General features: G+C 53.2%; 2 protein-coding genes across 2 annotated transcripts in view; one reads left to right on the forward strand and one right to left on the reverse strand.

Moving 5' to 3' along the window:
• The window catches only part of ABHD16A (abhydrolase domain containing 16A, phospholipase), a 17,013-nt gene extending 12,989 nt beyond the window's left edge, over window positions 1–4,024 (reverse strand). The window contains exons 1-4 of the mRNA XM_075555380.1: window positions 3,828–4,024; window positions 2,761–2,817; window positions 2,010–2,076; window positions 1,673–1,759 (exon numbers count right to left, since the gene is read on the reverse strand). Of these exons, the coding sequence (XP_075411495.1) occupies window positions 1,673–1,759; window positions 2,010–2,076; window positions 2,761–2,817; window positions 3,828–3,959 (343 nt within the window). The 5' untranslated portion in view covers window positions 3,960–4,024. The remainder of the gene's footprint in view (window positions 1–1,672; window positions 1,760–2,009; window positions 2,077–2,760; window positions 2,818–3,827) is intronic.
• On the forward strand, window positions 3,958–21,230 carry LY6G6F (lymphocyte antigen 6 family member G6F). The gene is made up of 10 exons (XM_075553831.1): window positions 3,958–4,128; window positions 10,173–10,236; window positions 10,866–11,195; window positions 11,268–11,534; window positions 12,945–13,100; window positions 13,262–13,328; window positions 15,561–15,747; window positions 16,755–16,887; window positions 20,949–21,108; window positions 21,158–21,230. The coding sequence occupies exons 1-10, from the start codon at window positions 3,958–3,960 to the stop codon at window positions 21,228–21,230; spliced, it is 1,608 nt and encodes a 535-aa protein (XP_075409946.1).
• The last annotated feature ends 169 nt before the right edge of the window (window positions 21,231–21,399 follow it).

Consider the following 21,399-nt stretch of genomic DNA (forward strand, 5'->3'; position numbering starts at 1 on the left):
CTAGTGTTTTGCCACTTACATGCCAGTCCCCTTAGAACTTTACATAAGCAAAAAGTACCACCCGTGTGATTTGGGGCCCAACCGTGCCCGGGGACAGCTATGGTGGCACTGCTGCCCGTCTCGGGAGCGACTGTCCACATGATGCCCTCACCCACCGTGTGGTACGTGGCCATCAGAGTGGCCCCCCGTTTAGGATCCTACATTATCATCTTTTTGGCCATTTCTCATATTTACGACTAAAGCTTTAAATACATACATATATGTATACATATAAATATATAGTAAGCCTTGGAGAGTTTTCCAGTGTTCCCCCTAGGACTTAGAACCAAACAGTTCTTCCAGGAAACAAAACAAAACTGAGTGCCACTGAGTGGATGCCGACTCCTCTCGACCCTCTAAGACAGGGTCGAACTTCCCTGTTTGTTTCTGAGACTGTAACTCCTGACCAGAGGAGAAAGGCTCAGCTTTTCCCCTCAGGGCGGCTGATGGTTTCAAACTGCTGACCTTGCAGTTAGCACCCAACCTGTTACTGACTACACCGCCGTGGGAGGCTGAGGAATGGGAGGAGAGTGTGCAAAAGAATTCCTTATTCCCATATTGAAGAAGCCTGGGAGGCCAGGGTTCTGAGTGGCGGGAGGCCTTCGCACTTGTGAGTTAGAGATGAGTCCCAATCACATTCTCATAATGAATAGCAATCCCCTCCCTATCCTCCCCTCATAGGGCTACCTTAAAGTGACCTCTTACAAAGACACGGCTGGTTGCTAGCTAGCTGGCAGCTTTATCTACAGGAGCAGGCATGTGCTACTGCTCAGGGGGCAGCCACCCCCTTTTACCTGCCCCCAGCACTGATGTCAGAACTCAGGGACCTCCAGGTTTGGGTGCAGCCTACTCTGTGTATGTGGTTACCAGGCTTGCATGCCCCGAGATTATATAAATGGATGTTAAGAATACATTTTCTCTTGAGTGGTCTGGGGTGGGGTGGGGCCCAATCCCAACTACTAAGTGGACACCTGCCCCTCCCCCAGAAGAATTTATTTCAAAGGAAGGCACTGAATCTGCAGCTCCAGGAGATGGACATATCTGATCCGAGCACATGGGAGCAGATGAAGGGGGAAGAGGAGAGAGTGGAGCACAGCCTGGCCCAACAGGCCTTGAGGACGATGACCCCAATTAGAGCAGCCAGTCCACAGAGAGGACCACATGGCCGGCCCCTCTATGAGACATGACGTCCCTCACTGACCCATGGCCCTGCGGGGGACAGCACCGGAGACACAGTGTGGGAATTGCACCTGACCTGATCCCACCACACCGAGGCAAAGCACTGGGGAGTACAGCGGAACAGCAAGGGAATGGAGCAGCAAGGTCCCCAGGGAATGCTGAAGGTGGACTTTGGGGCCAGGGCGTGGTGCCCCAACAGACTGGACTGGAAAACACTGCTAAAGGCCAACAGTCCTTGAACTAAAAAAAAAAAGAAGAGGAGGTGAGCACCCCAACACTTCTGTCTGTCTCTTAATTTCTTCACTTCAGTTACACAACTGTCCCTTAGGACCCATCCGGATTTGAGGCTGGATCCCACACACCACCGGGGCTCCTGAGTACTTGCAGAAAGTACCTAGTCTCTATTGACCAAGGAGGGACAGATTCAAACCAGGCTCCCTCCACCTCCACCTACCTCGGAGACAGGCCACGCCTGCCAACAACAGAACCAAGGTCCCGGCGTAGTGAGAGAATGGCACCACTTTGGACAAACTCAAGTAACCTGTGGATGGAGGGAAGAGGGATCACAATAAGCTGCTCCCTGCCCTGCCCAACCCCCCTCCCACTGCCTCTCAGCTCCTCTTCCCAGTTTGGCCCCAACCTCCACCCCAGATCCACTCTTTAGGACAGCCACCCGCTCCAAGGAAGATGATGCCCGAAGGAAGAGGTGAGCTAAGCCATCCATCCTCACAGGCGCCCTCTCCCAGCTCAGCTCCCAGTAACCTGCCCACCACCTTGGGAACCACACTGACCTTTCCTGTACAAGTAGAAGAAGGCAAAGGGAGAGGAGTAATAAGAGATGGACCAGAACACTGATGCCTGCAGCAGAGAAATGGGGCAGTCAACACACACACACACACACGCATGCACACATACACACCACCCCCTCTCTCTGGCATTTCCAGGCCTAGGCTCCTTGGAGCAAGTAGGATAAACTGAAGACAATCATTTCAAATACCTTTGCTGTGCATAACAATCAATCACACAGTAGGTGATCGATGTCTGTTGAAAGAATCTATCTGAGCGTAACACAGGCTGAGCACACTAGGTTCTGTTGTTTCTGTTCCCCCCAAAATTACCTCTGGATGTGACGCTATCGCATTTAAAGTCCAGTCCCTCTTTCTACTCAGGTTACTCAAGCTTTCTCAATTGGCCCCATGCGGGAGAGCCCTGGCCTGGCCTCCAAGAGATGCACGTCACCATAGAAACCCAGCCAGAGAGACTAGCTGTCTCTGCAGCCGAAGAGGTGAGTTGCCAGGGAGGCCAGGTCACTGGGGACTGCAGGACTTAGAGCGGGGAATGGTCCCGAGAGTAAAGATGTTTTCCTCTCCTGGCTCTGTACCAAAGGGGAGCGCCAGTCTATGGCCGGGAAAGTTCTGCAGCAGCTCCCGGATCAGCCCCCAGCCCCCAGGAGCTGCCGCCTTCCAGTCTGGGGAGGGCTGAGTTCAAGAGGGCAGCTGGGTCAGACAAGATGCAGTGTGTGGGATGCCAGGGCAGACTTACCAGTGCCAGGATGCTGTCGGCATGCTTCTCCAGGGCCCGGGGCTGATAGTAGGAATCCTGCCAAGACAGATGGGCTGGTGGTTAAGGACCCTAGCCACTGGCATGCCCTCTCTTCCATTCTGACGTCCAGAGGTGTGTCTGCTGACTCTGGCCTCCCAAGCTCTCTCTCCTGGGCAGTTCTTGCTCTTGCTGGGCCCCTGTGGAAGGTCCTTCTTTTCCACCCCCACCCCGGAGGAGCCTGATTTGCAATCCCAGACCAGAAGAGCAAGCACGAGCCACCGGACTGGGAAGCAAAAGTGAAAACTGACCACTGGTTTTGGCTCCTCCTTCACAAGCCAGTTTGTCAGCGGGGAGAAGGGCTAATGCTGAGCATGCTGAGCGGAAACAGCCTGTGGGCAAGGTTCAGCTCCAGGGCAGGCTGACGCAGGCAGGGAGAGAGACACGCAACGGGACAACTATGGCACTTTGTAAGGGCCAGTGAACACAATCGGAGGCCACCGGTTTTCTTTAAAAAAGAAGCACACTTTTAGGGAGCGCGGCCTACCAGCCCCCCGCCCCCTTCCAGCTTTCCTGATTTGTACAGACTGGGGTCTCCAGATGAAGCTGGTAGGGGCAGGGGGGGGGCAGCTCCATGACAGGTTGAAGTCATTTTGAAATTCAAGGCCAGTGGAGCGGAGCCTAGAGAGGCCATGGGAAGAAGAAATGGGGGCTTTTTACAGAAAAATCCGCCAGCTCCCCAATCGGGGCGGGGTGTCTTCTAGGGTTTAAGTGTCAACTGGGACCGGCACGGACCACGACACGGGGTGGGGGGCTGCAGAGGGCAAGAACACACGGGGGTGCAGGTCGGAACGCGAAAGCGGGGTGCAGACAGCGGTATAGAAAGGAGCCCCCCCCAGCCCGTAACGGTGACTTGAACCCACGAAGCCCAAAGAGCTCAGCCTTTGACGGCAAGCGGCTTGACAAGCAGACTCCCCCCATTTCCTGCAATGGGTATTTCTGGGGGGCAAGGGCCGCAAAGGGGTTTGGGAAATACCAAGTTTCCCACGGGGGGGGGGGATTTGCCTCACCCAAGAGCTGGCAGAAGGGGTGGCGACGGGCGCTGGCGTCTCCGGGACGGCGGACGGGGTCCGCTCGGGGTCCCTTTCCCGGTAGATCTTATAGAGCCGAGGGCCGAGGACGCAGCTCAGCAGCTTCGCCATGGCCCCCGCGCGGGCCGCGGCTCCCTCGGCGGCACGGCCCCGGCCGACCCCGCCCTCCCGGCCGTGGGGCGTGTGCGTGCCCGTGACGTCAGCGCGTCCTCGCGCCGCCTGGCGGCGCCGCGCGCAGCGGGACTACGGCGTCGGCAGTGGTCCGAAATTCATCGGGAGCGTTTGGCACGCGGGAAGTTGGAAAACATTTCAGCATCATTACTTACTTACTATTTGTTTACTTACTTATCTATCTGTTTACTTATTTACTTGCTTATCTATCTATTTACTTCCTTATCTATCTGTTTACTTATTTGTTTACTTGCTTATCTATCTGTTTACTTATTTGTTTACTTGCTTATCTATCTGTTTACTTGCTTATCTATCTGTTTACTTACTTATCTATTTACTTACTTTTCTATCTATCTATTTACTTACTTTTCTATCTATCTATTTACTTACTTTTCTATCTATCTATTTACTTACTTATATATCTAACTATCTATTTAATTTTCTATTTGGCCCTGAATAGACTCTCCTAGAGTCGGAACAAGGGGTGACATTTTTAGGGGCATTTGGCAAGTGCCACAAAGAAATCGCTAGGAAGAAATCTTAAAAGAAGGCAAGGATGTATGAAGAAAAACAGTAAAAGTTTATTAAAAAATACAGTGCTTATGGATCAAACTCTTCAAAGCAAGAAGGAACAGGAAAGAAGGAAGAATAATATGAAAATTGAGGGAGGGCGGAAGTGGGAAGAAGGCTGGTCTATCGCGGGGACTGCAATCAATGTAGGAATTGTGGAATGGAAAACAATTTACTCTGGAAAGTCTTAAATCATAAAAAGTTGTAAAAAATGGAAGAATAAAAGTTAAAAAGCAGGATTGGATTAATGAGACCCACACCATGGTACAAGCGCAAACAAATCTGTCTTGGAAAAAGTACAGCCAGGAAAGAAAAAAAAATGTGTAACCAGAATGGTCCTTAGAAGCGAGGATGGCAAGACATCATTGAATGGATGTAGGACGCGCTGTCAGGAGACCAGCTCTTGGAGGAGAACATTGTGCCTGGTCAATGTTAGTGAGCGAGACCCTCACAGTCCAGAAGAGCAGCAGGGACAAAACGAGGTGGGGTCACAGTGGCTGCAGGATGGGCTGCAAGAGTCCCGTGACCTGCTGACCTGCGGTAGCACAGCACGGATGGGGATTGTGTGTCATCGTGCTGTACAGAGGGTCGCTCGCTGTGAGTCAGAACCAATAAGATAACACCTAACAACAACACACCGTGATCGACGGAAGCATGGTGGCACTGTGGGGTCAGAGGTTCAAACCCCATAGCTGCTTTGTCCGAGAACGCGGAGGCATTTAACTCTCAAAAACCCGACATTGGCTCACTGTGCATCAGAATTGACTAATCAGTCGGCATTTGTGCGACAGAACTCTGGCGTTTCAATGGTTAACTACTGGGCTGCTAACCCAAAGAGGGACAGTGGCTCTGCCAGAGACAGACCTGGCACTCTGCTTCTGTGAAGAGGACAGCCATGCAAACCCTGTAGGGCAGTTCGACCCCATCGCATGCCAGTCACTGTGGATCGAAAATCAATCCCATCAAAAATCCATTCCATGATGACCAACCATCACAACCCCGTGCTCACGGATAGGAAGATGTGTAGAAGGTTTCATAAGAAACGAGCGAATGAGCACTCATCACCATGGACAGCTCTCAAAACCATACTGATGAGGAGAAGCGAGCGACGGGGCGGCATGTGGGGTGATAACACTAGGGTCATGTTCAAAAATATAAAGTTGGTTGACAAAGCAAATGAAGCAAAGTTGGAATCACGACAGCATAAGGGTCTTCGGACTGACTCACACAGACATAAATATACAAGTTCACGATATTTTTCTTCGTACCCTGCCTGTTGCGGTCCGATTGATTCCGGATTCCGGAAACCTCATGGGTTTCGGAGTGGAGCTGGATGCCATGGGTTTTCCATGCAGATAAAGACTAGATCATTACCAGCACCCATAGGGCCCCCTCCTGCTCCTTACCAGTTGCTATTCCCACCCAGATGAACCAGCACCCTCATTTATAACCCCATACCTAGTTTTGTTTTGTTTTTGGAGGCAGCACAGCAGGTTATTAAACAGTAAAGTCAGAATATGCTGGGACAGACCCCCAGCTTTCTGCACTACCAAAAGGGTGGGAACAGTGAGACCCTACCTGGAGCTGGCAGGTCCTTTTGATAGGTCCTTGAGCTCCGGCCTGGGGTTTTTCAGGAAAAGGTGGTTGTCTCTGATTGGCTGGTGTCAGAGGAAACTGACCATCAACAACCGAAGGGCCAGTAGGCACAGTTGTACGGTGATAATATATAAAGATTATAGTAAAGTCATAGAGGATAGGAAAGACAGGAGAGAATAAAATAGTCAAGACACATTTTATGGTAGCACCTCAGCTCCTGGGAGAAGAGAGAGTGAACCTTTTCTATCTTGGTACATTTACAAGTAGCCATAAGACATGCATATTCATAAGCGGTCATCTAACTCAGAAGCAACAAAGCCCACATGGAACAAGCACACCAGCCTGTGTGTTGACGAAGTGCCAAAGGGATCTGGTATTAAAGAACAAAAAAAATCATATCATTGTGTTCTCACCTTCCTGATACAATCACTGAGGACATATGAGTGCATGAGTAAGTGTGGTGAAGAAAGCTGATGGTGCCCGGCTATTAAAAGATATAGCATCTGGGGTCTTAAAGGCTTGAAGGTAAACAAGTGGCCATCTAGCTGAGAAGCAACAAAGCCCACATGGAAGAAGCACACCAGCCTGTGTGATCACGAGGTGTCAAAGGGATCAGGTATCAGGCATCAAAGAACAAAAAATCAAATCATTGTGAATGAGGGGGAGTGCAGAGTGGGTACCCAAAGCCCATTTGTAAGCAACTGGACACCCCTTACAGAAGGGTCGGAGGAGATGAGCCAGTCAGGGTGCAATGTAGCAACAATGAAACATACAACTTTCCTCTAGTTCTTAAATGCTTCCTCCCACCCTCACCCCCACTATCATGATCCCAATTCTACCTTACAAATCTGGCTAGACCAGAGGATGTACACTGGTACAGATAGGAACTGGAAACACAGGAAATCCAGGGCAGATGATCCCTTCAGGACCAGTGGTGAGAGTGGTGATACAGGGAAGGTGGCGTGGAAAGGGGGAACCAATTACAAGGATCTACATATAACCTCCTCCCTGGGGGATGGACAACAGAGAAGTGGGTGAAGGGAGAGGTGGGACAGTGTGAGATATGAGAAAATAATAATAATTTATCAATTGTCAAGGGTTCATGAGGAGGGGGCAACAGGGAGGGAGGAGGAAAATGAGGCGCTGATACCAGTGAGAATGATGATGGCAACAAATGTGCTTGACACAATAGATGTATGTATGGATTGTGATAAGAGTTGTACGAGCCCCCAATAAAATGGTTTTTTTAAAAAGACATGCATGTTCAGTAGTTACGTACATCACAAGGTGGGTGGAGTCTCCAGGAAGGTCCCCGAGCTCACAGGTGAGGACACCTAATACCTGCATTGGGGGAAGGGATGAGAGGGACTGGGAGACAAGGCGGAAAGAGATAGATGTCCGCTTCTGTAGGGCGATAACATCAACCATGTGCTCACCTTAAGGCAGCAGAGCTGTTAGGGGAGAATCTGGGGGACCGATATTTAAAGCAGGATCATGTGCTTGGACTTTACCTCTAACTTACCAAAGCGGAGGTTTTCCTACCGTGGAACACCAGCTTTCCAGCTTATCCCTCAGTGAGAAGTTAGGGAATACAGTCCTCGTCATATTTTCCTCAGTGTTAGTTTCTCACAGGCTGGAATTTAGCTTTGCCTTTTTTTTTTTCCGACTCTCATTAAGTTTATGAAGATCAATTTGTGTGTCATTGTGGTTTCTCCAGTCTCGTTTACCGTCCACTGGACAGTTATCTATCCATTATACAGTTGTGCATAATTTTAAAACATTTTTAAAAATTTTATTAGGGGCTCATACAACTCTTATCACAATGCATACATATACATACATCAATTGTATAAAGCACATCTGCACATTCTTTGCCCTCATCATTTGCAAAGCATTTGCTCTCCACTTAAGCCCTTTGCATCAGATCCTCTTGTTTCTCCTCCCTCCCAGCTCCCCCCTCCCTCATGAGCCCTTGATAATTTATAAATTATTATTTTGTCATATCTTGCCTTATCCGGAGTCTCCCATCACCCCCTTTTCTGTTGTCTGTCCCCCTAATTTTAAAACATGTTTACGGTGGTAAATGCTCATCTATAAGTAATAACATATGTCAACAATCTGCACGTATACAGTTCAATGACATCAAATCTGTGCACCATTACCATTCATGCTTACCGAACTTTTTTTTTTTGCTTACCAAATTTTTCCATCATCCTTAGCAGAAGCTCAGTGCCTCCACAGCATTGTAGCTCCCTTTTCCCCTCCTTTCTGCCTGACCCAGTGTGTTAGTCCGGGTTGACTAGAGAAACAAATTCATGGACATTCATATGTGTATAAGAAAGAGCTTTATGGGAGGGAGGGGGAAAAAGAGGACCTGATGCAAAGGGCTTAAGTGGAGAGCAAATGCTTTGAAAATGATGAGGGCAAAGAATGTACGGATGTGCTTTATACAATTGATGTATGTATATGTATGGATTGTGATAAGAGTTGTATGAGTCCCTAATAAAATGTTTAAAAAAAAGAAAGAGCTTTATATAAAAGAGCAATTGTATATTGAGAAAACATCCCAGCCCAGTCCACCTCAAGTCCATCAGTCTGATATCAGCCCATACGTCCAATACTAGTCCATAAATTCCTCTTGAGACTCACGCAGCACATGCAACGATGCCAAACTCATGAAGATCAGAGGCCAGTGGGTAGAAGGTCTTGTGGATCCAGTGGCGGTGGAAGCATCTCAGCGCTGGCGTGGGTTTCCATGTGGCTCCTCCAGCTCCAGGCTCTGGCTGCATCAGCACAGCTCCGTGTGGCTTGTCAACGGGCATGTCTCTGCAGACAGTGTCTCAACAGCAAGGAAAGGGAAGCAGAGAGATGGAGTCTGGCCTCTTTATCTCCATCTGCCTCCAAATGAGGTCATCAAGCTATGACTTGATTGACAGGCGAGACTCCACACTTTCCCTCAAGCCAACAGGAGATGATGTAACTGCCACACCCAGTCACCTGAATGAACTTTGATCTCCAGCCATTTGCCCAGTGTAGGTAGTTCATGCAAATGGGCTCCAATAATATTTGTTCTTTTGTGACTTATTTCATTCATTCGGCATCATGTTTTCAAGGCATTCGCTGTGTCTTTTGTATGGGTGAAATATTTAATCAAGCATGGTTTTTAAAAAAGAATCATGTTTTAAATAAATAAGTAGGCTTGAAAAATGAATCGCACCGGCCTGAGCTAGATGGGACCCAGCCGCCACGGACTAACTGCCCATGGGAGGGATCCTGGGTCCTGGATCGAGGTGGAGAACGATGTGGACAGAAGTCAAAATCACTTAGAAAACCAGGCTGACTGGTCGTGTAGGGACAATGGCCTTTTCAGTGACCTGTCAGGCCCGGAACTCCACTGAAGTCTCAATTTTCAGCCGAACCACAGAGAGGTCTACAAAATGAACAAAAGCACTCCTCAGAATGAGCAACCATCTGAGGTCACAAGAAGGGAGACATTTGCCCAGGGACCCAATGCAGGAGGCAGGAAGGGGTGGGAAAGAGCAGTAAGCAAATAAATACCACAGGACCAAGAGCTCCAACTGAGTGAAGACCTGCCAGTGAGAGAGTCCTGCCTGGGGCGGAGGGGACGAATTGAATCCGGGACTGCTCCAAACCTTGCTATCCTCTCAGGTCATAGCTCAGACTTGACCCATCAGGACGTCAGGAGGGTTCTATGATGTTCAAGCCATTCCGAACCATGCATGCAGTGCTTTTAAAAGGGTGCCCAGCCTTGTGCGGCATCGGATGCACACCAATGTGGTCCCTCAGCAGAGTGACCACCGAATGAACTTCCAAATGGGTGAGAGGTGGACACCCGTGGCCCTTCTGTGTAGGCCCCTTAGCCTGCAGAATCTTTGACCTGAGCCCTTAGCTATTAGGAACCTGGGGGTTAGGAGGTCATTTTCAAAGCAGCCCCCCCCCCCCAGTCCTCCTTCTTGACCCCCTCAGGACCCACAGATGGACTTTATCTCCTCAGCCTTCCCATCCCCTCCAGAGGCCCATGCCACTCCGGGTGAGGGCGTACAGGCCATTTATCTGAACTCTGCTTCCTCCCTGGGGAGCACCAAGTCCCAGGGCCAGAGGCCCCGGCAGACAGCAGACACTCCCCATGGACGCTCTCCTCCTCTTCCTGGTGTTCCTGTACCCTGGCTGCCCTCAGGCTGCCGCAGAGTTAGGAGGTGAGGAATTCTTCAGTCATTCCAGGGACTAGGGAGGGACTGCAGCTCATAGGAAGATAGATTTACCCCCAATAACCTTTTCCCTCCAATACTAGAAAGGTCCAGAGACAGGGAGGCCCAGGCCACGGAGCTTCTTGGAGAAAGTGCGAGCTGGGATCAGTGAATGTTTCCATTAAGGGAGAGAGCCAAAGGAGAGGGGTGGGCATGGGCCACATTCTAGCCATTCTTCTCTTGTGCCTGGATCCTCTTAGTGACCAAGGACTTGGGGTGGGGGGCCAGGGGCGGGGGACTTAACCTCTTCTCTCCACTGGGGGTGGCGATGCTTTGTAGCTGCCTTTTGAGAAATGGGTTCACCAGCCCAAGCTATCGTTGGGGGATCCCTCCCAGGAGAAGACACCAGGGGCTGGAGGTGCAATGGAAGGCTACTCACCCTGGGGAGTCTGACACAGTCCTCTCCCCACAGACACCATCCAGGTTGTCTCTGTGGCCGTGGGGGAGGCAATGGAGCTGCCATGTCCCTCTCCACGCACCCTGCACGGGGACGAATACCTGTCCTGGTTCCGAAGCTCTGCAGCAGGCTCCCCGACGGTCCTGGTGGCCCAAGCCCCAGTGGTCAGACCAGTCTCATACGCTGAGAAGCCCCGAAGGGAATCCAGGCCCAAGCTGTTGGGGAACCACTCTCTGTGGCTGGAGGGCATCACCGAGGGGGATGCCGGGCGGTACTGGTGTGCCATGCTGGGCCAGCACTACAAGTACCAGAACTGGAGGGTGTACGACGTCTCTGTGCTCCGAGGCAAGTGGGGGCTACCAGGGTTGGGAGGGGGCATACAGGCCAAGAACTCAGGGCTCTCCTATCTCCTCACAGGCTCCCAGTTATCTGCAAGGGCTGCAGATGGAGCTTCCTGCTCTGTCCTCTTGTGCTCTGTGATCCCCCCCAGACGGCTGGATTCTGTGACTTGGCTGGAGGGGAAGGGCCCTGTGAGGGGCCAGGTGAAGTCCTTCTGGGGTGAGGGCTCTGCCTTGCTCTTGGTGTGTCCTGGAGAGGGGCTTCCTGAGCCCCGGAGCAGCCGCAGACCCAGGATCATCCGCTGCATTGGGTCTCAGAACAAAGGGGTCAGCTTCAGCCTGGCAGGTAAGCTGGCAGAGGAGATGGGAAGGGATGATGGCTGTCGTCTGCCCCTCGGGGCTAGAGGAAGAGCTGAGAGAGACAGGAGGCCCTTCCTCCATCACCCAGACCCAAGGGGACTTCCTGCAGAACAGGCTGTTGCCTGGAGCAGAGAGTCTTGAGTAATGTGATTTGAGAGATTATCCCATAGCAGAGAGAAAAGGGGGGGTGGGAATTATTGCTAGGGAGTTGTCTTTTCTTTTTGAAAAAAAATATCATTTGGGGGTTCGTGGAGGAGGGGGGAGCAGGAAGGGAGGGGGAGGGAAAAATAAAAGGAAAATGAGCTGATTCCAGGAACCCAGGTGGAAGGCGAATTTTGAAAATGACGAGGGCAACGAATGTATAATGGTGCTTTACTTAATTGATGTATGTATGGATTGTGATAAGAGTTGTATGAGCCCCAATAAAATTATTTACTAAATTAAAAAAATCATTTTGGAGGATGGAAAAAGAAAAAAATTCATTTTATTAGGGGCTGATACAACTCTTAGCACAATCCATACATGCATCAATTGTGTGAAGCACATTTGTACATTCGTTGCCCTCATCACTCTCAAAACATTTGCTCTCCACCTAAGCCCCTGGCATCAGCTTCTCATTTCCCCCCCTCCCTCCCCGCTCCCCCCGGGAGTTGTCTTTTCAAGAAAGGACATGTGCACAGATATTATAATGGCTCGTTGTGAGTGAAAGCAGAAGGAGAAAAAACCATATAATTGTTTTACAATAAAAAGTCTATTCTACAGCGAAGGAATGCCATTGGGTGCAGAACAACCCATATAAAGGGCCAGAGACAGAGGCACATGGCCTTGAGTCAGCAAGCAGAACCCCCGCATGGGCAGGGATTGGATGTTTCCACCTCTTCCCCCTATCCAGGAGCTGGGTCTCCTTCTGCCTCACCTCCCTCCCGGTGCCTGGCGCTCTGAGGAGCGATGCTCAGTCACTGTGTGTGGAGTGAGTGAGCGAGCAGAAGAATGAGTAAACGAGGCACTCCTGGGTTTCTGCTTAAAAGGATGGTTCACCAGGAACCAGAACGCCAGCCTCCTTGGTGCCGCAGGGTCAGACCGACCCTACGGGACTGGGCAGGCCTGCCCCTGTGTGTTTTCAAGACGGTAACTCTTGACGGGGCGTAGAAAACCCCTTCTTTCACCCGGGGTTCACTATGAATGGATGAGACGAACAGTCACAGCCGTCTCATGTGGACGACGGCTCATGCGGGCAGCAGGAGAAGCCTGGCCTGGACGGGCCCCGTGTTGGGGCAGGGCAGCCCACTAGACTGTGGGGGAGGCCTCTCTTTTGGGGACACAGTGATACACACACGCACATACACACACGCACACACCCTTCCTCTGTCTACCCCCCTTATCTTTCATACTACAGCCCCTGTGTATGCCTCCCCGGCTCCCTGTGCCACGTCCACAGGCTGGGACCTGCCCTGGCTGCTAATGCTGATGCTGGTGGCCGGCCAGGGCCTGGCCATCCTCGCTCTGAGCATTGTGCTCTGGAGGCGCAGAGCCCTGGGGACTCCCAGTAGAGGTGGGTGCCCCCATCCCAGAAGTAAGAAGACAGAGTGGGGGCATGAGCTCCCATGCCTCACCTCGGTTGCCTCTTCTATGGGGGCGGGGGTGACCCGGAATACAGGTCCGGGCTACCCGTAACGTTTCTCTTTCCTATCCTGCCTGGTTTCTTCTCACCAGCTGCCGCCACGCAGCAGTTCAAGCCTGAGATCCAGGTCTACGAGAACATCCATCTGGCCCATTTGGGGTGAGTGAAAAAATAGGGCACACAGGTCAAAATGCCAGCAGGAACTGGGAGTGGGAGTGGGCCCCTGGCTCCTGAGAGGGTAAAAATGGGAGTGTTCTTTCTCTCTCTTTTTAAAAAATTAATTTTGTAAAAGTCACTTAATCGTTGTTGGGGGTGGGTGGGGGGCAAGGAAAAGCACGCAGCCAAACCTACTCCATTCAGTTCTACGAGCTACATGGACAGGTCAGGGACCTTGCTGCTCTTCTGGCCCTCCTCTCCGAATGGGTCCTCCTCCACTGGCATCGACCCACTGCCCCTCAGCTCCTGGTCCAATCTCTCAAGCGGCCGGTGTCAATTTGATCGCATATAAATGGTTCTTGAAAAGAGCATCTTGCTCCAAGCGGTCCTGAAAGGAGGAGGATGTTAGCTTACAGAAGACGTCAGGGGGGAGATCTTTCAGAGGTTTAAGGGTGATCTCTCGGGGCAATCGTTTTGGGGGGGGCTCCAGAAAACCAGGGTCCCATGAGCATTAGGAGTTCTTGTCTGCATGGTGTCCCCCTCTTTACTAAGCTGCTTTGTTAGAAGACCAGGGACGCCTTCTTAACCTGGGTCTCTGTTTCACAACCTCCGCAGCCTGCCTGCCCTCAAGACCAGGTGACCCAGTGGCATCTCGGGCTGGAAAGTGCGACCTGCTGTTCCCGGGCCATCTGGCACACCAAGGATGCCCTGGGCCTGGGCGCAGCCATCATGCCCATGGGGGGCCGGGGGGGGGCTGAGCATGGACCTCCTCATCAGAGTCCCCCTGCCAAGTTGTGGTGGGAAGAGGCTGAGGGAAAGGAGGAACACTCTTCCGTAGTGATGTCATCTGTCTGTGAGAGGTGGGGGTGATTTCAGGGAACCTAAGGGAGCTGGAGCTGGGGTGGGTAGGGAGGACCAGGGTTGACAGAGATGGGGGAGGGGACACGAAAGGACAAAGGAAGCAGGAGAGATTCAAGTCAGACGCAGATGACAGAGGGACAAAGCGATGGCCGACAAATCTGAGGGAAAGTGGGAGAGAGCTGGTGGGCAGAAAGCAAACTACACTTGGCCCCCAATTAAGCTAGGCATCCCCTCCTCCCACAAGAAAGGGAACCCCTTGGAAGCGGAAACCAGAGTCTTTAATTAGGTCCCAGGCTTCCTCGTGGAAGGGGAGGAAACTGAGCCCGGTGGGGGGGGGGCTCCCTCTCAGGGACCCTCCTTATCCCTGGCACACACACTCCTCTCCCTGGTGCCCCCCCAACACCCCCCCCCCGTGGGGCCATCCATTCCCATCCGGAGCCCAGGAGCTGCTTATCACTGTGTGACACACACACAGCACTGCCGCCCACAACCCCGGGGGCTGAGGGAGTGTCTCCAGGGCCGGCTGGCAGGATGGGCAGTATGGGCAGGCAATCCTTGTGGAATAACAGGTGTGGCTTGTTATCCAGCCCCAAGCGTTCGTTCCTTGTCACCTGTCACAGCAAACTGTGGGCCAGTCTGGGCAAGGCTTTCCAGGGGAGGGCCTGGATCGGGCCCAATTTGGCCAGGCCCAGGTCCTCAGCCGAAAGGATCCCAAGTGCAAGCCACCCCTCCTGCACCCTCACAGTCTACCAGGCCTCCCCTGAGCCTGGACTCTGGCGGGTGCCTCCTTGCAGAAAAGCCTTCTTGGGAGCCTTGCCACATGCCTTGGGCCTGCAGTGGCTTAAGCTAAGCCGGTGGCAAGAGGGAGGACGCGGATGACACAGACGGAGAATGGGGTGAAAGTTCTGATTCGGATTCTAGCACCCGAGCCCAACCTACCCCACAGCATGTAGACAGACCCACAGAGAGAGCCGGTGTACACACACACACACACACACAGTGTTGCTGGAATACCAGACAGCCTTTTTATTCAATTAAACAAACTCCCCAAGCCCTCCTTCCAAAATTCCTGCTCTAAAAGTGGATCTCTCCTGCAAGATTCCCCTCCTCCCCGCGCCTGGTACCCACCAACTCTTCAGTCCCCTTGCCTGGGAGCCTGAAATGCCTGCCTTGCTAGAGACATGGGTGGAAGATGGGGCATCAACTGTGGACGACAGGAGGGGGTATCCAGCTGGGCATTGTTGGTGAGATTGTGCTCAGTAGAGGCCTGCAGAGGAGTCTGGAGGTGGCAGGTCTCCTTACAAACTCAGCTTCTTGGGCTCATCTAAAAGACGCTATGCAGTTCTTTCCAGGGCCTTGGTGGTGATGCTGAAGCATCCTGGGCTGCGGGCTGCCGATCCCGATCCCGTGGCTAGTGGAAGAAGTGGCCGCCCCACGCGAGGCTGGCCGAGAGGAGGGGGGCCGCGAGCAGGAGCGGGCTGGGGAGCCCTTGCAGGCGCGGGGCTGCGTTGCACAAGTCCTGTTGGCAACACCGGTGCCGCAGAGTATAGGAGCGCGACCAGTAGGTGGCATGGCCTTGCAGGGAGCATTGAGAGCTTGGGAGGCAGCCCTTGCGTTCAATGTTCTCGCCCTGATCTGGGGAACAAGGGGGAAGGCTGAGGGGGGAGCAGAAGAAGGCTGTGGGCGGTGGAAAGGGCAGGAGGATGGGTGGAGGTGGAGATAGGCCATCGGAGCAGGGGCGGGGGGGGGGGGCGGGTTTCCTACCTGAGGTGCCAACACTGACAGCGCAAGTTTCACCGTCCTGACATTCCGTGGGGACGGGAAAGCAGGGTTTAGCAAAGTTGCACGTGTAACATCGGAGCCGCGCTGGGGCTGGGGAAGGGCTGAGGCCTGAAGGGGCAGAAGAAAAGAGAAACCCAGGGGAGAAGGGAGCCCGCCCCCCCCCCCCCCCGAGGGAAGGGGAGGGCGGAGGGAAAAGGAGCTCATCAACGTCCAAACTCATTGTGATGGTGGCTCAGTGGTCACAGTTTGAAAGCACAAGCCACTTCTCTGGAGAAAGACATACTCTCCCTGTCCATCCCTCCCTAAAGAGCCACAGTCTCTGAAAGCACAGGGGCGGTTCTACGCCTCCCCCCCACTCCTATACTATCCCCACGAAAAAGAAGGGCAAACAGAGACAAAGAGAAACCAGGGGTGACCTGGTCAGAAAAGAGAGGAGAGGAGAGCCTGGGAAGAAAGAGCAGAAAGTTGAAACAGGTGAGGAAATAGGAATTGGGGGGTTGGGGCGTCAGGCAGGAAGAGGTCTAGCAAAGAAGCAAAAGGCAGCTAGAGGTGCAAGGAGGTAGAAGCATCAGTTAAAGAAACGGCAAGAAAAACATACCTATTCCCATTGGCCTTTGAAAGAAAACTCTCCCCCTTCCCTGCCCACTGGTTTTCCTTGTTCCACCCCACAGGCTGATGCCATTCCCAGTTAATTCCAAAGGCTCCCCTATTCTCACATGCCCACATCAGTGCTCAGGCTCCTCCATGAGCCCCTCCCCACCAGCTCCCTGGCCCACCCTTACCCAGTGCCCCCCAGAGGTACAGGAGGCAGAAGAAGATGACCGAAGAGCCCATGGCTGGCTGGCTTCAGAGCTGAGCTCAGGAATCTGGCAGAAGGTGCTCTGCGCCCTGAGAGCCTTAAGAGTGGAGTCGGAGCAGGGTGCAAGACAGGGAGGGACCCGAAGAAAACAAACACACCTAGGGAGGGAGTGCCCAGATTCACACGAGGGAGCCGGCCTCACACAGCAGCAGGGGGCCCCTGCCTGCTCCAAGACACCCACACCTCTCACCTTCTTCCTGCCCCCTCCTCTAGGCCACCCAGCCCGGCCCGGAGGGGCTTCTCCGTTTCCTCCGTGTGCATGTGTGCATGTCTCCTTTACGCTCAACTCGGTCTGCCCCTCCTGGGGCGCGTCTGCCACCTTCCCTTCTTCTCCCCTTCCCTCCCTCCCTCTCCTCATCAAGCTTGCTCAGCACCAAGGAGCGCTCTTGCATCCCAGATCGGAGGGAAATTGAGCGAGATGTCAAGGACATGGGGGGGGGGGGCTCTCCTACATAAAGCCCAGCTGGGTGGCAGGGACCCTACCCAGCAGCAGGTCCCTTTGATTCCCAGAGCCCCAACTGTTCCTCCCCCATAATTAGCCCTCCCAGCGTTACTACCTGGGAGGACAGACTGAATCATGCAGGGAGGGACCAGCTGGAAGGGCCGGAGTGTTTCCCTGGGTGGGCAGGAAATGTGGGGGTCAGAAAGACTGGAGGAAAGTCCTGGGTCCTTTAGGAGTCTAGAGTCCTCTGGGGAGAGGGGCCGGAATTCAGGGGAAAGGGGAGGGGTGTCCTCATGCCAGCAACTTCAAGGTTGTGGCTGCGAGTTTGGAGAGGAGAGACCAGCTGAACCAGCCACCCTCCCCACCCCACAGGAGCGTCAAACTGCACAGGGGGCAGGTGGCACTGGGAGATGACAGACGCATTGGCAGAGCAGCAGTGTAAAAAATAAGTTCTTTTTTTTTCTCAGAAAATAGCAAACGCAATTTTTTGGCGGGGGGAGGGCATGGCAGAGGGAGGGGTGGTGTACAGTCTCACAACCTCTCTACACGCTTAAAAATCACTGAAGATCACCCAGAGCTTTGCTGCCGTTGGGTTATATCGATGGGCACTAGACCAGAAGCGAAAACAGAAGAAATGTACTGTATACACTCGTGTAGAAGCCGAGTTTTTCGGCACGTTTTTATGGTGTCATGAGGTGCCTGGGCTGATGTCCCGGTTGGCTTATACTCGGGTATATGCGGTAAATAGTTTCTCATCAATGCATTGAAAGACACCAAGACGACGATGCTGGATTTGCAAGGACAAAGCCAACAGGACCGAGCAAAAAGCAGCTGTGTTTGACAAACCCGTTTAGGATCAGGGTGGGATATGGTGGTAGCTTTGGCTGGGGTGCGTGACACAAGAAATTTTGAGAGACTCCCGGGGGGGGGGGGGTCTTGGGGGTGGGGGCTGGTGAAGACACAGTGGGTTAAATATTAACCCTGAAGATCCCCGATTGGAACTCCCCAAGGGCCCCTCCGGAGGAAGAGAAGGCTGGCTAGTTCTGTAAAAATGCTCAGCCCGCTTCTCCCCCCCACCTACCCCCGCTGTCCCGGAGCCATTTCAGGGAGCGGAAGAGCAGCTCTGGAGTGGGAATGGGTCACTCAGCAGAGGGTAGGGGTCCTGGGAGGCCCCTGAGCAGCAGGCAACTGGTTTGCACTTTGGTGTTTACCTGAAGGGCTTCTGTAGGGGGCTAAGGTCAAAACCTCACCTCATAGAGAGCCCAGGCACAGCACAGGGGCTCACAGGGAATCAGAACCAGTTGGCAACAAGGTTATGGGACAGGGGACCTTGGCTCAAGGCTTCAGATGGACCGGAAGTTGGGAGTTCCTGAAGATGTCAGAAGGCTTTCTTCCTTGGGGTGGCCCCCTCCCCCTCTGTCCCCTGGGAGGACCCTTGATGCTCAGCCCCAGCTCCTCCTCGCTCCCCTTTTTATTGCCCTATAAAGCCCAAGGTAAGGGTTTTTTTTTTTAAGGCTGCCAGAGCTGAGTCCAGGTTGGGGTGGGGGAGGGAGAGGCACTGCTGACAGGATGAGCCCCCACCTGGTAGGGATCCTGCTGGGCACCCTGCTGGGGACTGCCTTGGGTAAGGAGGAAGCTGGCACCTCTCACCCAGCCCATCCCTCCTCCCCTCTGCCAGCTGGCTCCCCTCGGGGTCCCAGTGCCCCCTCCAGCACCTCCTCTCTCCTTCCAGGAAACCAAATTGGAAGTTTCCACTGCGAAAGCCCTGGGAGCAGCTCCTGTGGAGATGGAGCGGCAGGGGCCGGTGGTGGTGGTGGTGGTGGTGGTGGTGGTGGTGGTGGTGGTGGTGGTGGTGGTGGTGGTGGTGGTGAGGCGGATGCGGTGGCTCCCCAGCAGGGCAAATGAAGCTTCCCTTCCCAGGAACCATGAGTCCTCAGCCTTGCCCCCCTTCCTCCTTTCCCTCCATCCTGCTGGCTTTCAAGGCTGGCTCTGGCAGATGGTGACGCTGTCAGAGGAGGGCAGCCTGTCAGTCCCTTCTGGCTCCTGGCACGCAGCCCCTCCGAAGCCCAGGGTCTTGGTACCCCATCTCTCGCCCGGAAAATACCTCATCAGTCCATTCACTGGTCACTGCAAAAGCTCTGTCTCTTGAAGGCCATTCACTGGTCACTGCAAAAGCTCTGTCTCTTGAAGGCAGAGGCCAAACCGTTAAACCAAACTTTAACTCCAGGCATCAACTAAGGATGAGGGAGGGATACATGTTTCATTTTCAAATAATCTTAGGTGGAGATAAAGTTGCAAGAAATAATGCAGAGTTCCTTTGACTCAATGCCATCGAGTCAGTGAGTCGAGAGGGCAGGACAGAACTGTCCCTGGGTTTCCCAGACTGGAACTGCTTATAGGAGCAGAAAGCCCCATCTTTCTCCCAGAGAGAGCCTGGTGGCTTCAAACTGTTGACCTGGCACATCGCAGCCCAGGGCATCACCACCATACCACCAGCGCTCTTACGGTGTCCCTTTAGGCCAGGCGTCCTCAAACTATGGCCCGCGGGCCCCATGCGGCCCACCCAGGACATTTATCCGGCCCGCCAGGTGTTTCTGCCCCGTTTGTTTTTTTTACTTAAAAATAAGATATGTGCAGTGTGTGTAGGAAATTTGTTCATAGTATATTTTTTCTTTTAAACTATAGTCCGGCCCTTCAATGGGTCTGAGGGACAGTGAACTGGCCCCCTGTTTTAAAAAGTTTGAGGATCCCTGGTCTAGGCCCTTTAACCAACTTCCCCTAATATTAATCTCTCATGTAGCCAGGACTGCTGCTGATTCTGGCTCATATGAACCCCGCCCCCGACACACACACACCGTGGCAGAGCAGAACTGCCCCCATAGGGTTTCCAAAGGCTGTATGGTCTTGGTGATCGCATCCTCCACGTCCTTCTCCTGAGCAGTTGAAACTGCTGCCCTTTTGGTTAGCTTCACTGAATGCTTATTCATTAGGCCGGCCGAACCGAACCGAACCACACCGTGTTGCTGTTGACTGGATTGCAGCACCTCACAGCCCCGGTGTGCACGGGAGAACTGCTCGGCGGGGTATTCGGTGGCTGATTTTTGGAAGGTAGAGTCCCTTGAATCAGAGTGGACGCCAACCTTCCACCTTTTGATGAGCGGCCAAGCGTGTTAGCCATCTGTGCCACCCCGTGACGCCACGACCCAGTCCCAGTACGGAAGTCAGAAACCAACATCGGCACAATACTACGAATTCTCCTTAGCCTATTTAACCAGTGAGTCCATTCATGCCCAACGTCTGCTAGCTCCAAGGTCTGCTCCCATAAAGTTGGAGTCGCAGAGACTCTGTGGAGCGGTTCTGTTCCGGCCCGCAGGCTGTCTGGAGTGGGAATTGACTGGAAGGCAGTGGGTTTGTGGATCTCCACTCAAGTCTGTTTCCTCGTGCACATTGCATGTATTTATGTTTTGTTCCAACCCCCCACTGCTGACTCATGGCAACCCCACATGGGCATCCTGAGACCGGAGATCCTTACAGGATTGGATAGCTTTATTTCCCTCTCAAAGAGCGGCTGGTGGTTTGGAGCCCCCAATCTCCCGGTTCACAGCCCAGTGCCGGGCCTCAGCACCAGAACCACGGCCTTAAGACAGCGTCCACCACCAGTCTCTTTCTCCCCCCTCAGCCTCAGTGACTGGGATTCAGCATCATCCCGCCTGCGTGGCAGCCCATCATTGCAGCCAAGTGGAAACCAAGCTGTCGGGCGACGTGACTTCCACCACCCGCAAGGACTCTGCTGCTCCGGAGACCTATGCAGAGGCGCCATGGGACGCCCCGGGGCCCCAGCATCCTTCTGGGCTGCCATGGCCACTGTGGTGGCCTTGCTCTTGGCAGGACTGTGGACAGGATCGTGGGAGGAAACGCGGGGGGAGGGGGGGAGCAAAGGAGACCTGGACATCTGGAGTGAGGTGGAAACATTCCGCTGTGAGCCATTAAAATCGACCCACCATTCCACAGATGACGGGGAAGCTTCCTCGATTGTCTGTGGTGGGGAGGGCTGAAGAGGTACTACAGAGGCATCGGAGTTCTAGTTTGGGGGTTACCTAAACCTCAGTGGACTTTATGACCGTGCTGCG

Source organism: Tenrec ecaudatus, chromosome 7, assembly GCF_050624435.1.
Source record: "Tenrec ecaudatus isolate mTenEca1 chromosome 7, mTenEca1.hap1, whole genome shotgun sequence".
NCBI lineage: Eukaryota > Metazoa > Chordata > Mammalia > Afrosoricida > Tenrecidae > Tenrec > Tenrec ecaudatus.